Source organism: Lagenorhynchus albirostris, chromosome 12 (assembly GCF_949774975.1).
Source record: "Lagenorhynchus albirostris chromosome 12, mLagAlb1.1, whole genome shotgun sequence".
Lineage (NCBI taxonomy): Eukaryota > Metazoa > Chordata > Mammalia > Artiodactyla > Delphinidae > Lagenorhynchus > Lagenorhynchus albirostris.
This window is the reverse complement of record NC_083106.1, coordinates 79,695,720-79,709,247: the sequence shown is the minus strand read 5'-3', so window position 1 is coordinate 79,709,247 and position 13,528 is coordinate 79,695,720. Positions and strand designations below refer to the sequence as shown.

The 13,528-nt window shown below is 38.3% G+C and overlaps 1 protein-coding gene across 50 annotated transcripts in view; it reads left to right on the top strand.

The window, feature by feature from the left end:
• The window catches only part of RIMS1 (regulating synaptic membrane exocytosis 1), a 472,981-nt gene that overhangs the window by 339,344 nt on the left and 120,109 nt on the right, over positions 1-13,528 (top strand). For 23 of the 50 annotated variants that reach the window (XM_060168206.1, XM_060168252.1, XM_060168232.1 and 20 more), the window contains one exon: positions 12,531-12,602. The exons of 20 other annotated variants lie outside the window; for them this stretch is intronic. In XM_060168206.1, coding sequence (XP_060024189.1) covers positions 12,531-12,602 — 72 coding nt within the window. Of the gene's footprint in view, positions 1-3,757; positions 3,842-12,530; positions 12,603-13,528 lie in introns of all 50 variants that reach the window. 7 more of the 50 variants (XM_060168205.1, XM_060168204.1, XM_060168242.1 and 4 more) reach the window with 2 other exon arrangements.

Below are 13,528 nucleotides of genomic sequence, written 5' to 3'. Positions count from 1 at the left end.
CTGGGGCTTTGGGGGAACTTCAAAAACACCCCGTATTTTCTGCTCCCGGATCTGTGTCCAGTTGTGAGCTAGACCCAAGAACTGCAAGGTGGGGGATCTAATTATCACCGTAAATACAGTGAACAAGTTCAGAAGCTAGACTTAAGGTTGTAAGCTTGCCGGTGACTCACCAAGAGGCTGCCACACCTTCTGAACCACGAGAGGCTTCTGCCTTCTGAGGGCTGCTGTGCAGGTTGATTTGCTGTGGGGTTTGCTGTTTGCAGGCAGACTGATTAGGAAGGAGGAATCCAGAAAGGGCTAAGTCATCAGTGCCTGATTCTTTAACACAAAGTCCCCCTCCTCCCTCCTTGGGGTGGAGAGAGGCCCGAAGTAGGACTTGAAGGAATTTCCCTCCACATGGAAACACGAGGCCTAAGAGAAAGGAAGTTCCTACCTAAAACTTAACTGTAACTTCAATTGAAATAAATAAACTTTATGCCAAAGTATAAGCACCTATATTAATTTTCACTTAAAATAGGATTGGGGAAAATGTTTCAAAGGACTAAATGAATAATGGGAATAGACAATAAAAATATGTACTGTATAATCAGATCTCTAGTCTGTTCAGGTTTGGTGTCTAATATGACAGAACTTCACAGATATGTTTTGTGTGTGCTATTTAGGGAATGAATGGTTTACATTTCCATATAATCTCTCTTTTAGATAGTTAAGCTGCTTAGCCATGCTCTGCCAGGACATATGCACCACTGAAAGATGTGTAAATATGCAAGCATACATATGAATGACACATTTAAACACACGTACTTTTGTTGTAAGGTATATCCTTGCTGGGGGGAAGAGCCCCAATATAAGAACCATTTCATTGCTTGCTGAGGACTGTCAGTTCTATGTCCTTATATCTCCTCGGTGGGTCCCCTTACTGCTGTTGATTTCTTTTTCTTTTTTTTTTTTTTTTTGCGGTACGCGGGCCTCTCACTGTTGTGGCCTCTCCTGCCGCGGAGCACAGGCTCCGGACGCACAGGCTCAGCGGCCATGGCTCACGGGCCCAGCCGCTCCGCGGCATGTGGGATCTTCCCGGACCAGGGCACGAACCCGTGTCCCCTGCATCGGCAGGCAGACTCTCAACCACTGCGTCAACCACTGCGCCACCAGGGAAAACCACCGCTGTTGATTTCTTAGTTAAGTTTCTTATTACTTCTTACCAGTATTACCCCCAAACCTCAAATCTTATCCTTTTATTATCTACTTAAATATTTGCAAATATTTATTCATTACTTATTCTGTGCTGGGTCTAGTTGATGTAACTGCCCAAACAAAGCAAAACAAGACACTGTAGCCCCTTATTTGGGGAGGCCCCAGCCTGTTCCTTCAGTTCCACAGCCACCAGAGTGACCCTTCCCCTCCTGCTCTGAGCACAGAGAAAAGGATGGGCTCCCAACAAATAGATGTTTCTGAATTAATGAGTTTAGAATACCTGAGATTAAAGCACTTATAATGCAACTAAGGTAACCCGCAGGCAAGACAGTTGGGAAGAAAAATCAAGAAGGGGTTGTTTTAGTTCAGTTTCGTGATTAATGACTCCAGTGTAGCCTGCCATGTTCGCTTCTAGCATGAAAACGGACGTGGAAGGTGTGTGTTCTGCTCAATAATAAGGGAATAGATTCTAATTTTGGTCCTTCTGTGTGATAGGAGAAACAGAGAAAGAAGTTGGACACATTTTAAAAACATATAAAACGTTAGTATATTTCAAGCTCACAAATGCATGATATTAAAACTTACGTGATGTCTGTTCTTTGGACAAAAATTGGGTATAATTTGATCCTACTCTCATCATATCAAAGATATGAGGGTGAAGCAAACATTTATGTTATTGGGACTGCATATCAGCATATTCAGAAGGACTTTGAGTGCACAGGTGTACATGTATGATGCTAAATATTTCTAAAAGTTTACCTTTTAATAGCTTGCATTCACAATGCCTTGTTTCTAAACGTACACCCTCTCTTTCATGGCTTTCACTGCATGTTTCATAATTATAGCATTTTTCTTTACTTTTCATGTTTAAATAAACACAAGGACTGGAATTTTGCCTCAGGAAGCAAGGTTATTCATAATCTTGTCAAGTGAATATTACGTATTCCTTCAAAAATGTTTAAAGAAAAACATATCAACTCTGTATTTTTAAAGAACACCTTAAGTTTTCTCATGACTGAGTACAATTGCATGTGAAAAACACTAGCTATAATTGTTTTCAACGGTTTTAGAAATGTTTTTCTTTATTGTGTCTGCAGAACAAAAGCCAGTAAGTTGCAAAGCTACATTTTCAAGCCTTCCGATTGGATTGACCAACTATGTGCTCACTTAAAATAATTCAAGAATTTGAAATGAAGGCAAATTTGTTTTTAATTTCACAAACACATAGCACATTCCAGAGGACATGCCACACAGTTTTCTCTTCTGCCCAAATTCTGCTTTCAAGTATCTTTGTTTGCTTCATGGCTTCCTCAGAGCCCTCCTTCCATCCATCCAAGGTTGAGTGATGACAAAGAGTCTTCCCAGGGGCTTTCAGAGAAGAGCACCTGCTGACTAAAGGTATCCTGGTCACACGTTGATAGCCCTCTGCTGCTTTTGTCCAAATTGTCTAATAAATTCACGAAGCCAAGTTAACGGCAAAAAGAGATGGCTCTTAAAAAATGTTACGACTGGTCTTCTTTGGATTATTATAAAATCGTATAGTTAGACGAGTCTTAAACCCCATTCAGTGATCCCTTGTTGCATATGAGGAAGCCAATACGCAGAGAAATTATCCTGCTTAAAATGTTCATATCGAATATATTAAAATTTCCAAATTTGGGCCGTCCAGTCCCTTACGGCCTCTTTTCAGTATTTGCCCGGATGTCTGTAATTTGTGGTTATGCAGAGACAGAATCTCAAGATAGTTTAACGAAAGAATGAACCAAGTTTCAAACTTTGATTTAACTGTTAATCATAAAAACAGTATTCTTGTAAATGCTGAAATAAGAAAACAACTGTCTACCCCATGGAGAGGTACCTTTGCAAGTAAAGATTAACAAGATTTTTTGAAGGTAATACTATTTTACAATGGCATTTATCTGTATTTCCCACTTTTATCCATCAGTGGATTTTGCTGACAATTTTTTCATTTAAGTTACTAACCCTGCAGTTTTCCCCCAGAAAACTTGTTAAGACTTCACTGGTAGCGTCTCCATGAATCATTTCTTCATGTTATTGTTTCCACACGAGAGAGTAGTTTTATTTCTTCCACGTAAACTATGCTTCTGCTTTGTATGAAATTCACACACCTCATTTGCCACTTTATCCAGTAATTTCAAGACCTCGTATCAAATAAGCATTGGTGGCTTCTTAAATCTTTTATTCAGGCATCTGCCTGATTCTTAAGGATGCATCTTTGTAAAGTTATACATATGTATTTATGTGTAGGTATAGTTTTGCAGACACACACCACATATAAAAGAACAAAATTACACAGGAGATTTCAAACATCTTCCCAAATAAGTTGTTTCTCTATTCACATGTCAGGCTACAAGTTTTATTTTCCTACAATATTGTCATTTATCTTTCCAAGTCCTGCAAAAATGAAGAGTAAATTATGGAGCAAAGAATCTACACTTTGACTTTTTGGGGTGATTTTCCAGTCCTCTTGTTCCATATATTCTTTTATTTTAGGAGTTACTAAATGTCTTGTTTTTTCCTGTCTTGTTCATTGGGCAAACAGGGGTAGATGGTCCCCCTCTCTAGATAGGAGACGGCCTCCTAGCCCCAGGATTCAAATCCAGCATGCGTCTCCGGAGAATGACAGGTACTAGTCACTTCCTCCCCACAGACAAGTGGCTTCCAGAGGCCGGCAGGCCACCAAGTGGAGGGTAGCCAAGAGCCCTGTGGTTATGATGCCTTCCTTTTAGGGGCCAGAGCGTAAGAGGTGGTGATTCCAAAACTAAATGCATCCACCTCTGATAAAGCACCTTAGAATGTTTCCTGAAGTGAAGCTAGCACGCACAGGGCATGGTTTAAACACAGTAAAGTCGGGTCCAGCGGGAGAGTTCTCTCTTAATGAGCGTTTGTCTTAGGGTTTCGATTTTCTAGAAACATATTTAACTATTGATTTTGTCTACACTTGACTAAATTAAAATTCTCAGGTGCTTTAAAATGTATTAAAATCTATCACAGAGCCTGTTCTTTTGTTATACTGGTTGATGATCTGATCTTCATCGTTTTGTTTTGTTAATAATGCAATTTAGGCTTTGGGGCTTATTCCCTGATTTAAGACAGAATACCTCGTTCTTATCTATTTTATGAATATTGTGTTTTTAAGCCAAGTATTGTCCAGGGCTAGGGTCAGTCAACAAGGTAGGTTTTTAAAAATAACATCAGTGCTTTGAATCTACTTCGTGCTGTGATGTCACAAGTGCCACAATATGTATTTCCATTGCTTTGTTTTCCTCCTTGGGCGTTGTTCACCCAATTCTCCTCTTTTGTGATGGCTCTTATACGTAGGCCATGTCGTTTCCCAACTGGCTACAAAAGGTTATGGGTGTTTTGACTGCTTCTCTTCTGGTGAAGCAGAAATTCAGTCATCACATGGGTGACATCTTATTTAGTATATTTCAATTTGAAAGAAAAACTAAACGCCGTCACTCAGAAAAGATTAATAAGTCATCTTACAAATGTTGGACCCCAAGGTGGTATTTTATGGAGGCTTTTTGAATATTTTATTATGCTTTAATCTTTAACACCTTTACCTCTTAATATGACTTATGTATTTGGATTTAAATCTAGTTCCTTCTACTGCTAACTGATTTCTAGGATAGAATTTATGAGACTAGAAAAATTAGTAAAATCTCCAATGTAAAAATTATTACAAACTTAAAGTTTTTTCAGATAAGAATATAAAATAATAGTATAAATAAAATTTTAAAATGTGCACCCACATTGCTACTCATTCATTCAGCAAAACTTTTTTGTGCCTTTACTGTGTGCACTATTCTAATGGCTAGAGTCACAACAGTGTTTAAGAAAAGCAGTGTCATGGCCATGAAGGAACTTAGAATTTCCTCTTATAAGAGACTATCCTGGATTTCATCTTATGTAATGATTGCTAGAGTATAAGACGATTAAGTGTGATGGTCTCTGTAGTGAATATAAATGTAAGTTTATCTGGGTTTAGGATAAGCAACATGGAAATCCAAATAGCAGTTTTAGTTCTTACATACATGAGATGAAGATTAGTTGAGGATTAGTTGTCTTTTAATAACATGTGAATTATGTTATTTGATTTCATAGATTTTATATATAATTTTAAAGGTAGATTTTAGAAGCAGAAATAGTCCTTTTAGATAAGATTATTAAAGGAAACTCTTCCTAATACATAATTCTGAACATACATTTTACTTTTCATTATGATTTATTTATAAGTAAATTCTGTGTTCAACAAAAGGAAATACATTTTAAATGGCTTGATACTATGATATATTACTGTTGGGAACAGAATGTTATTTACAATAAGTTTTTATTATTAAAATATATAAGTGCTTATAAAAATGAGAGAGAAATTACTGCGTCAGCTGACGCTAAATTCATAGGTAACCATGGCAACCGCTCAGGAACACAACACTTGCATTTCACCTCCTATTAGCTTCATTTACTCATTCAGAAGTTTCTGCCAGTTCACAAATGAGGTGAACATGGCGTCAGATTTGGAGACAGTGAATGTTCATAAGAATTTTGCCATCAGGTGACTTTTGCCCTAGGTCACTGGTTGCTAAAAAAAAAATATTCTAAAATCAGTGACAATTTATATAATCGCCTTTGGATGTCCGGTATCAAGGCATATTTGATTATTTTGAAACTAACATAGTAATACAGTAAGTAAATATTTGCTTAAGAGAGCTCTCTAGTAAGTTGGAAAGCATTGAGTTGCCATCTTATTTCACACAGTGCATGTGTTCACACACACACACAATTTTTAATGTAGCATTTCTCCATAATTTAATTTCAACAGTAAGAAATCTTGATGTCATCTCAAGTGGTACAATAGCTTTATTTGGAATTAACATGGAAGCATGTTTCTCTAGATGGAGGAATTTTCCTAGAAGTTGTAGGATTTTGTAAAACAAGGATGAGGAAAAAATACGTAAGTTTGGAACCCCAGGGAATGTTTGTGACTTTAAAATTCTAGTGAAAATTTTCTTGCAAAATTTTAAAAATATTGAAAATTTTAAGAATCATCACTCCAACAACAAAGTATTTCTTTGTAAATGGCATTATTTTAATATATAAATAGTAACTTTTATGAATCTGTGTGCACATAACTCTGTTACGAATCTTAGTAAAATTGAGAGCTACTTGTGGCTTCAAATTAACCAAAATTTGTGAGTGGCAAGTTAGAAAAAAATGTATTTTAATAGATCCCTGAAGCATTGAGGTTTTGAGTTTAGTGCTCACAGTTGAATGCATCATCCTTAAGTGAAAGGCAAGTATAAATTACTGTTATTATTAATATTATTATCACCATCTAATTCAACTTTTTGGTAAATATTTTTTCAAGAAAACACAACATATTCTTTTTAAATTAAAAACAATGTTTTGATAGTGACCGTTCTAATAAATGTGAGGGGATAGTTCTTACTTGGTACATTTTGGGATGTATGTTGATACTTCATTGGCTTGAAGTTACTGACTCCGTTGTTTTGATTGGGAATGTTTTTGCATCATTGTACATGATATTTTTAAGGAGGCAATTTATTGATGTGACTTAAACAAAATGGAAAATATTTGATAAAATCACATTATTTTCCAGGAGTTTAAATTAAAGTATCCCACTGTGTTTAAAATTAATTCCTGAATTATTCTGCTAATCTAGTTCTGATTTCTTTTGCAACTTGGAAGCAGCTACATGCCTATAGGAATCTTTACTTAAATATCAAGTGGTTTCTTTTTTATTCAAAGTGGATGAATCTTCTTACTCCATTGAAAATATTTATCAGATAAAGAAATTACCCACTTTTTCACTTCCAGAATTCATCATACTTGCCACGTAGATGCAGAGTTAATGTAGAACCACCTATAAACTCAGTGCATCACTAATCATTTTTGTTTGCTTTATAACATCCTTTATCATCTGTGCTTTTCCAAGATGTCCTTTTCTTAAATGAATGAAATGTACCCGTGTACTGAAATACTTAGTGAGTCTGTTTAATGGCTATAGTCATAGACATAAATATCAATCATAAACAAATGGGTAAATATATCTTTATGGTATGCATCCATCTTCACCGTATGTGAACATTTCTTGTTTAGGTAGATTCTGTTTAAATTTAATTTTTTCCTTCCCAAAATTATGAGGAAACAAGATGATAGAGATTTGCATTTCACATTAAGCCATCTGGATAGGCAACCAAAATATAGACATAAATATTCTTATGATATCAGTGTTAATTATAATTAAAACATTATGTGGTAGAATTTATTACATTTTCCCCAAAGCAGACTATATTTTCATCTTATTAGCATGTTAATTTTCCACTTTAATAGAATTGTAGTATCTTCAGAAAAGTTTTATTTATCAATGTCTTCAGGGAGTTGCTCTAACTGAATTTAGTTATAGATGAGGAAAGGAAAGTGGCCCAGAAACAGATTTTAACAATTGCCTTTCTTTTCATTAGTACATTTTATGAATCTTCACACTTAATCTAATAGAGAATAATAATTAGAAATGGAACTTCCAGAAAATTAGACTTAATTAGCCCTCACTTTTTGATTATTACTCTTGCTTCCATTTAATAATACAATAATTATTGTTACACCTTACATTTGAATATAGCTTTATAGCTTTTAAGGACCTTAATTTGTGCCCTGTGAACTGGGAGGCATCAGGCCAAAATCATACAACTGTAAGTTGCGAAGTAAAAAAAAAAAAAAAAAACACAGGATCTCTGATTCAACAGAACACGTTAAAACCCCAAATAACTAAGACATGATGGAGACACTGTCACTGTTTTGTTTGCTTTTGTCTAAGGATCCCTCCAGCGAACATCGTCATTCAAAGTCACTCGATGGCAGAGGGGGCGGGAACCTAGGGCCATGGGCCACGACGGTGCCTCACCAGCTGACTTGGACCCATATTCCCTTGGACAAGTCACTTAACCTTCCTGGGACTTATTTTCCTCATCTGTAGATTTAGGTGGTTGTAGATGGACTAGCTGAATGCTGATGGCCCTCAAGACTCTAAAACTGAGTCCATGCTGCCTGGTTGCATCATGATGAACATGTGTTGGGCCAGTAATGATGACTGACACCTCATTATGCATAAGGCAGTAACCAGAGGGCATTTCTTATTTATGGTATCTTAGGTTTTACCAAAGACCAGAAAACAATGCCAAGTTTTATGTCTAAATTTATTTGATTTGATGTAAGCTGAACTGTATAACCCTGATTAGGTTTTTACTTGTCGTAACCTTTTAGAGTCTCAAATTCCAGTAGAATACTCAAAATATTACTTTTTTAACCACCTAGCCAACATATATTTATTGAGAAGCTACTATGTCCTGGGTGTTGATGTTACAGTAATAACCCAAACACAGTTCCTGCCCATGAGGAACTTAGGAAAGAGTAGCGTAAGGCAGAAGGTAGTTCCTTTCACTGTGACCCATTTTATGATCACATGATCGATAGTTTCAGGGAAATAGTACAAGACCATAAATTGATGGTTTTAACCTCTCCTGTTTACGTATCATAAGACCCTATTCCAAGAAAGAGCTGTGTTTAAACATACAATATATTCACAGCTATAACTTAGGATTTGGGGTAGAAAAGACAGTAGGATTTTCTATTTTCTTCTCTATTCTTGCTTTACACTGAATTATTACAATCAAGTGAATGTCATTTTAACTCAACTTGAGGATTCTTTTAAGTGGTTAGAAGAATTATAAAGACATGCCCTTTGTAGAAAACTTTAGAAGAATCTTCAGTAAAGTACGTTTTTGTGGCATTTGAAGAGGAAAAAAAAGGGCATCCATGGGTTAAACACTAAAACAAGGACAAAAGTTAGATGCATGAACCTCTGCATGAATATTTGTCATCCAGTTATGGGACATGGAGTTTGATACTCTTACACATGAATAAGAGTCTTTATCTTCAAGAAACAAATATATATTAGTATCATTTTAAATAATACTTTTATAGCATTGATCTCTTCCTATTTTAAGTAATGCTAAAAGCACTACAAATCCTTGTTCTATGTAATACTGCAAAAAACTACAAATACTACAGTACAAATACTGAGTAATACTGAAATATTTAGAGTTAGCAAATCTGTAAGGTGATAGTGTTATTATTGCCATTTTGCAGGTGGAAAACACTGAAGCCCAGAGAGGCTAAGTAACTTGACTCAAATCATCCAGCTGGTCAGAAACAGAGTAGAGATCAAACCCAGTTTGGCTCTAGAGTCCGTGCTTTTAGCTACTATGATCCAGTGTCGTTTATGCCACAGATGCAACGCATTCATGGACATTGAGATTCTAGACTCTTAGTTTGACATGTAAGAACCATGTGAGTGAGAGCAAACGACTTAACCCCTCTAAGCGTCAATCTCTTTATTCTCATAAAGGCTGGAAGCTTAGTACCTCCTTGTTGGATTGGTGAGCTTAGGTGAGAAGATGCAGCAAGTTCTTAGTAAATATTAGACACTGTTAGTATAGTCATGGTTGTCATGATCACCATCACCAGGTACTGTGATGATCAGCCTTGCATCCAAACCCATTAAGTTTAGGGATGAGAAGCGGAAGAGATGGAAGTTTTATAGAAGAAATAAGATCTCGGTTGTGTCTAGACAGACTCATAGAAATTACTAGGGATAGGAGAAAAGCAGAGAAGTTCTAAAAGATTCTTGTCACCTTTCTGCTACAGGAAGGTAGAAAGTTGGTACAAAGGCCTGCAGGTGCTTCTCGTACCAGCCCTCCACCCACGAACCCTTCTCTCTCAACACTTTCCTTCCTGGTCCACTTACTGTCGCCTGAACATTCCAGAGCATCTCCCTTCAAACTGCAATCCACACCTGTCCCCAGGCACCCATCCATCCCCACATCTCTGAACCCCCTTGCCCTGGTTGACTGTTCATCGTTGCTGTTGTTAGCACTGATCCCCTTCTGACATGTTATACAATTTACTTGTTTGAGGGTTTTTTGTTTCTGTTTCTGGTTTGTCTTCTACCACTAGAACACGAATTGCTTGAAGGCAGAAATTTTGTCTGCTTTGTTCACAGACATATTCCAAGCAGCTAGAGCAGTGCCTGACATATATACACATGCAACAGATATTTGTCAGCGAGTGAGTGAGTGGGAGAAAACCCTTCGTGACCGTGAGCTTCATGAGTTGACCTTAAACTCTGGGTTCTCACTTGACTCTCACTCTTCTGAGAGGGGACGAGGGACTCTGGCTCTCCCGGTCCCTGGGCACTCCTGGGGCCAAGCATACCTTTCCCCAGATGATATAGGGTGTTTAATTTCGAGCTCAGGCCCCAGGGTCTGCAGACCTTCTTCCTCTGCCTCTGCCATCACCCCGCCGCGAGCACCTGCTCTGCACGTGCTCGCTTCCCTTTGCTTCAGGAGCAGCTTCTCTTCCCCACGAGCTCCGCGTTGAGTGCAGGCAAGTGCTCAGGACCCCTCTGCTCCCCTGCACCCTGCGGTCCCCTGTCCCGACCACACGATCATCAAGGTAGCTAAAAGCTACCCCCTAGTGTCAGAGGAGCACCTCCATGCCCCAGCCTGTGCCTGGCGTTGTGGTCTCTTCCCTCTGTGAACAAGGGTGCACCCAGCGGGCAGGCGTCAGAGTCAACCCCTGCACCCTCTTTGCTGGACACTGTGTGACAGAAGCAGCTCAGGAGCCGGACTTAGCTTCTAGCCGCGGCTCTGCCACCGGCCATGTGGCCTGTCCCGAGCCTGTCTCCTCATCTGTGAGGTGGACCCCTTCCCGAAGGATCATCGTGACAATAAATAAGGCGGTGCCTCCCTCAGTCCTGGCCCAGAGTTTTCCTGGGGAATGGACTGATTTCCAACTAGTCAAGGGACGCGGTAAGGAGAGATGCCCCTCCTTTGTCACATCCCTTTGCCACCTCGGAAGCGAGATGTCAGAGTCATGAAAGTCTCAAGGATACACAGCTGGAACCCGAATTCTAAACCCAGATTCTGAGTTTGAGGGCAAACTCACGTGAGCCGAGCAAGTGGCAGCAGGGAGAGAGGAGGGGCGGGACGAGCATCCCCAGAAGCGCACGCGCCCTGTGACGCGAACCTGGCACTTTGATGTGCGTCCCTGTGCCTGGACCTATGCTGGATATCAGAGCATCTGGCCTTAATAAGTAAAAGGAGTAGACACAAGAGACTAGATCTTAAAGTTTCTCATCGCAAGAAAAGAAAATTTCTAGCTAGTGGTGGTGGGCGTTGACTAGGCTTATTGCGGTGGTCATTTTGTCATATTCACAGATATTGAATAATTATGTCACACACCTGAAACTAGTACGATGTTACATGTTAATAATATCTCCAGAAAGACAGTTTTCTCCTTAACATTGTTGGAAGGAAGGGATAGCAGGAAATAAAAATAAGGATAAATTGTAGACAATCAATTATCAAGATAAACTAGAATGTTTTTTATGGTTTCTCTGTTTTGTTTTAAAGAAGTGAGTTTCTTGACCACAATATTTTTTTTCTTTCAAATATATTGTAGTCCAGACACATTTTAGGTTGAATGGACATATGTAAGCTGCCTTGGGGAAATAAACTCTATGTATAAGCATTATTTCTATAGGAAAATGCATTTCGGGTTTCAAATGTTCGATGTACATACCTACCTTTAGAACATAGAGTAAATCAGGAACTTTATTCGTTCTTTGACTTGTGACGTATGATTAGGTTTTTAAAATGCTACATGATTGCAAAAGTATCTTTATGACAATTTTTAAAGTAATTTGAATAGTTGATTTTTAAATACTTTTATTTATGTCAAACACGTTTCCCTAGAGCATTTTTCTTCTCTTTTCTTCATAATTTTGGGGGAGAAAAAAAGCAAAGGAGAACATCTTTGTAGCCCCAAGTTTCAACCTGTCAGAGTGGAGGGCTATTCCCCCGTGTGTGGTCTTTCAGCACCTAAACCACAACTGTCGTCACGTTTATCATCACTGCGTTTCACCGTTGAGTTTGTTTCTTCCTCAGGAGGCACAGTTGCCAGCAGGAACCCCCATGACCTCAAGACTGTAGACTTAACGCATCTACACTGATGGGGTGTCAGCTTCTGTGTCTCCTGTTGGGAAACTTGTGTCTTCCACACAGTACCAGTTCTGGTTTTTATTTTCATTTTATTTTAAAAAGTACGGGCTGACAAAACCATTTAGGTACAATAGTTGCCATTTTTCATGTCTATTGCTTTTATCATTGTATGAGATGACCGTAGCTTGATTCATCATATATTTTGTATTTCTTTAACATTTCATTCCACAGGCACTCCAGAAAGTCTGAAAGATCTAGCACCCAAAAACAGACTAGGAAAGGCACTGCCTCTGATGCAGAAAGGTAGGCTTGGTGTTGTGATGTGCGGCATCTTCTGTTTCACTGAGATGTTCTGGGGCGCCTTCTCTATCATTTGACATGTGCTGAAACACAGTTGTGATGCTTAAAGACATTCGTGTAAAGAAATCTCCTATACGGGAATAGCCTCGTTCAAAAAATGAGATGGGTAATTTGAAGGTAGCCCTTAAGTCTTAGGGCTTAAGAAAATTCTCATGCATTTCTCTTAGTGATCATTCCGATTACTGAAGAGGATTAAATCCAGTGCATTCCTATATCCATATTAAGACATCAGTACTTAGTTTCTGAAACCATTGAAATGTTACCAATGAATGTATTACCTGAAATATGCAAATATTTTGAGCGTCTGTTATTTATCTGAATGACGCCAACTTCTTAAATATCTCCTCTACGAATGGATAATCTAAGAGTCTACTTGTAATTACAACCTAAGATATTTGCTGAGTTAATATAGAAATTAAGGGATTACTGATCATTTGTTTGCAATTCATTCATTGCCACAAATTTTTTAAATACTTTTAGGTACAAGATACTGACAGATTTTTTACGTAGCTGTAAAAAAAAAAAAAAAAAACACCAAAAAATCCAATTAACGTGTATCCACTCACCCAACCAGGATTGAGAGCATGCAGGGTGATATAGTTGTAAGTGAATGCGTTCCTTCGAGTGTCACTGCTGCCGTAGAGGTGTGCACAACGTACAGTGAGAACACAGGGAAAAGAGGTGGCTGCAATGAGATTAGGAAATAGGTCATAAACAGGTGGCACTTGAGCTAATCCAGGTGTATGAAAGTACATGTGAAGAGCAGTGTGTTCTGTGAGAAGGGAACAGTATTAGAGAACACTGAGCCTTGACATATCCTCTTGAGTTTGGGGAAACCATACCCATTTTGGGAGGGAAAATAGGATTCC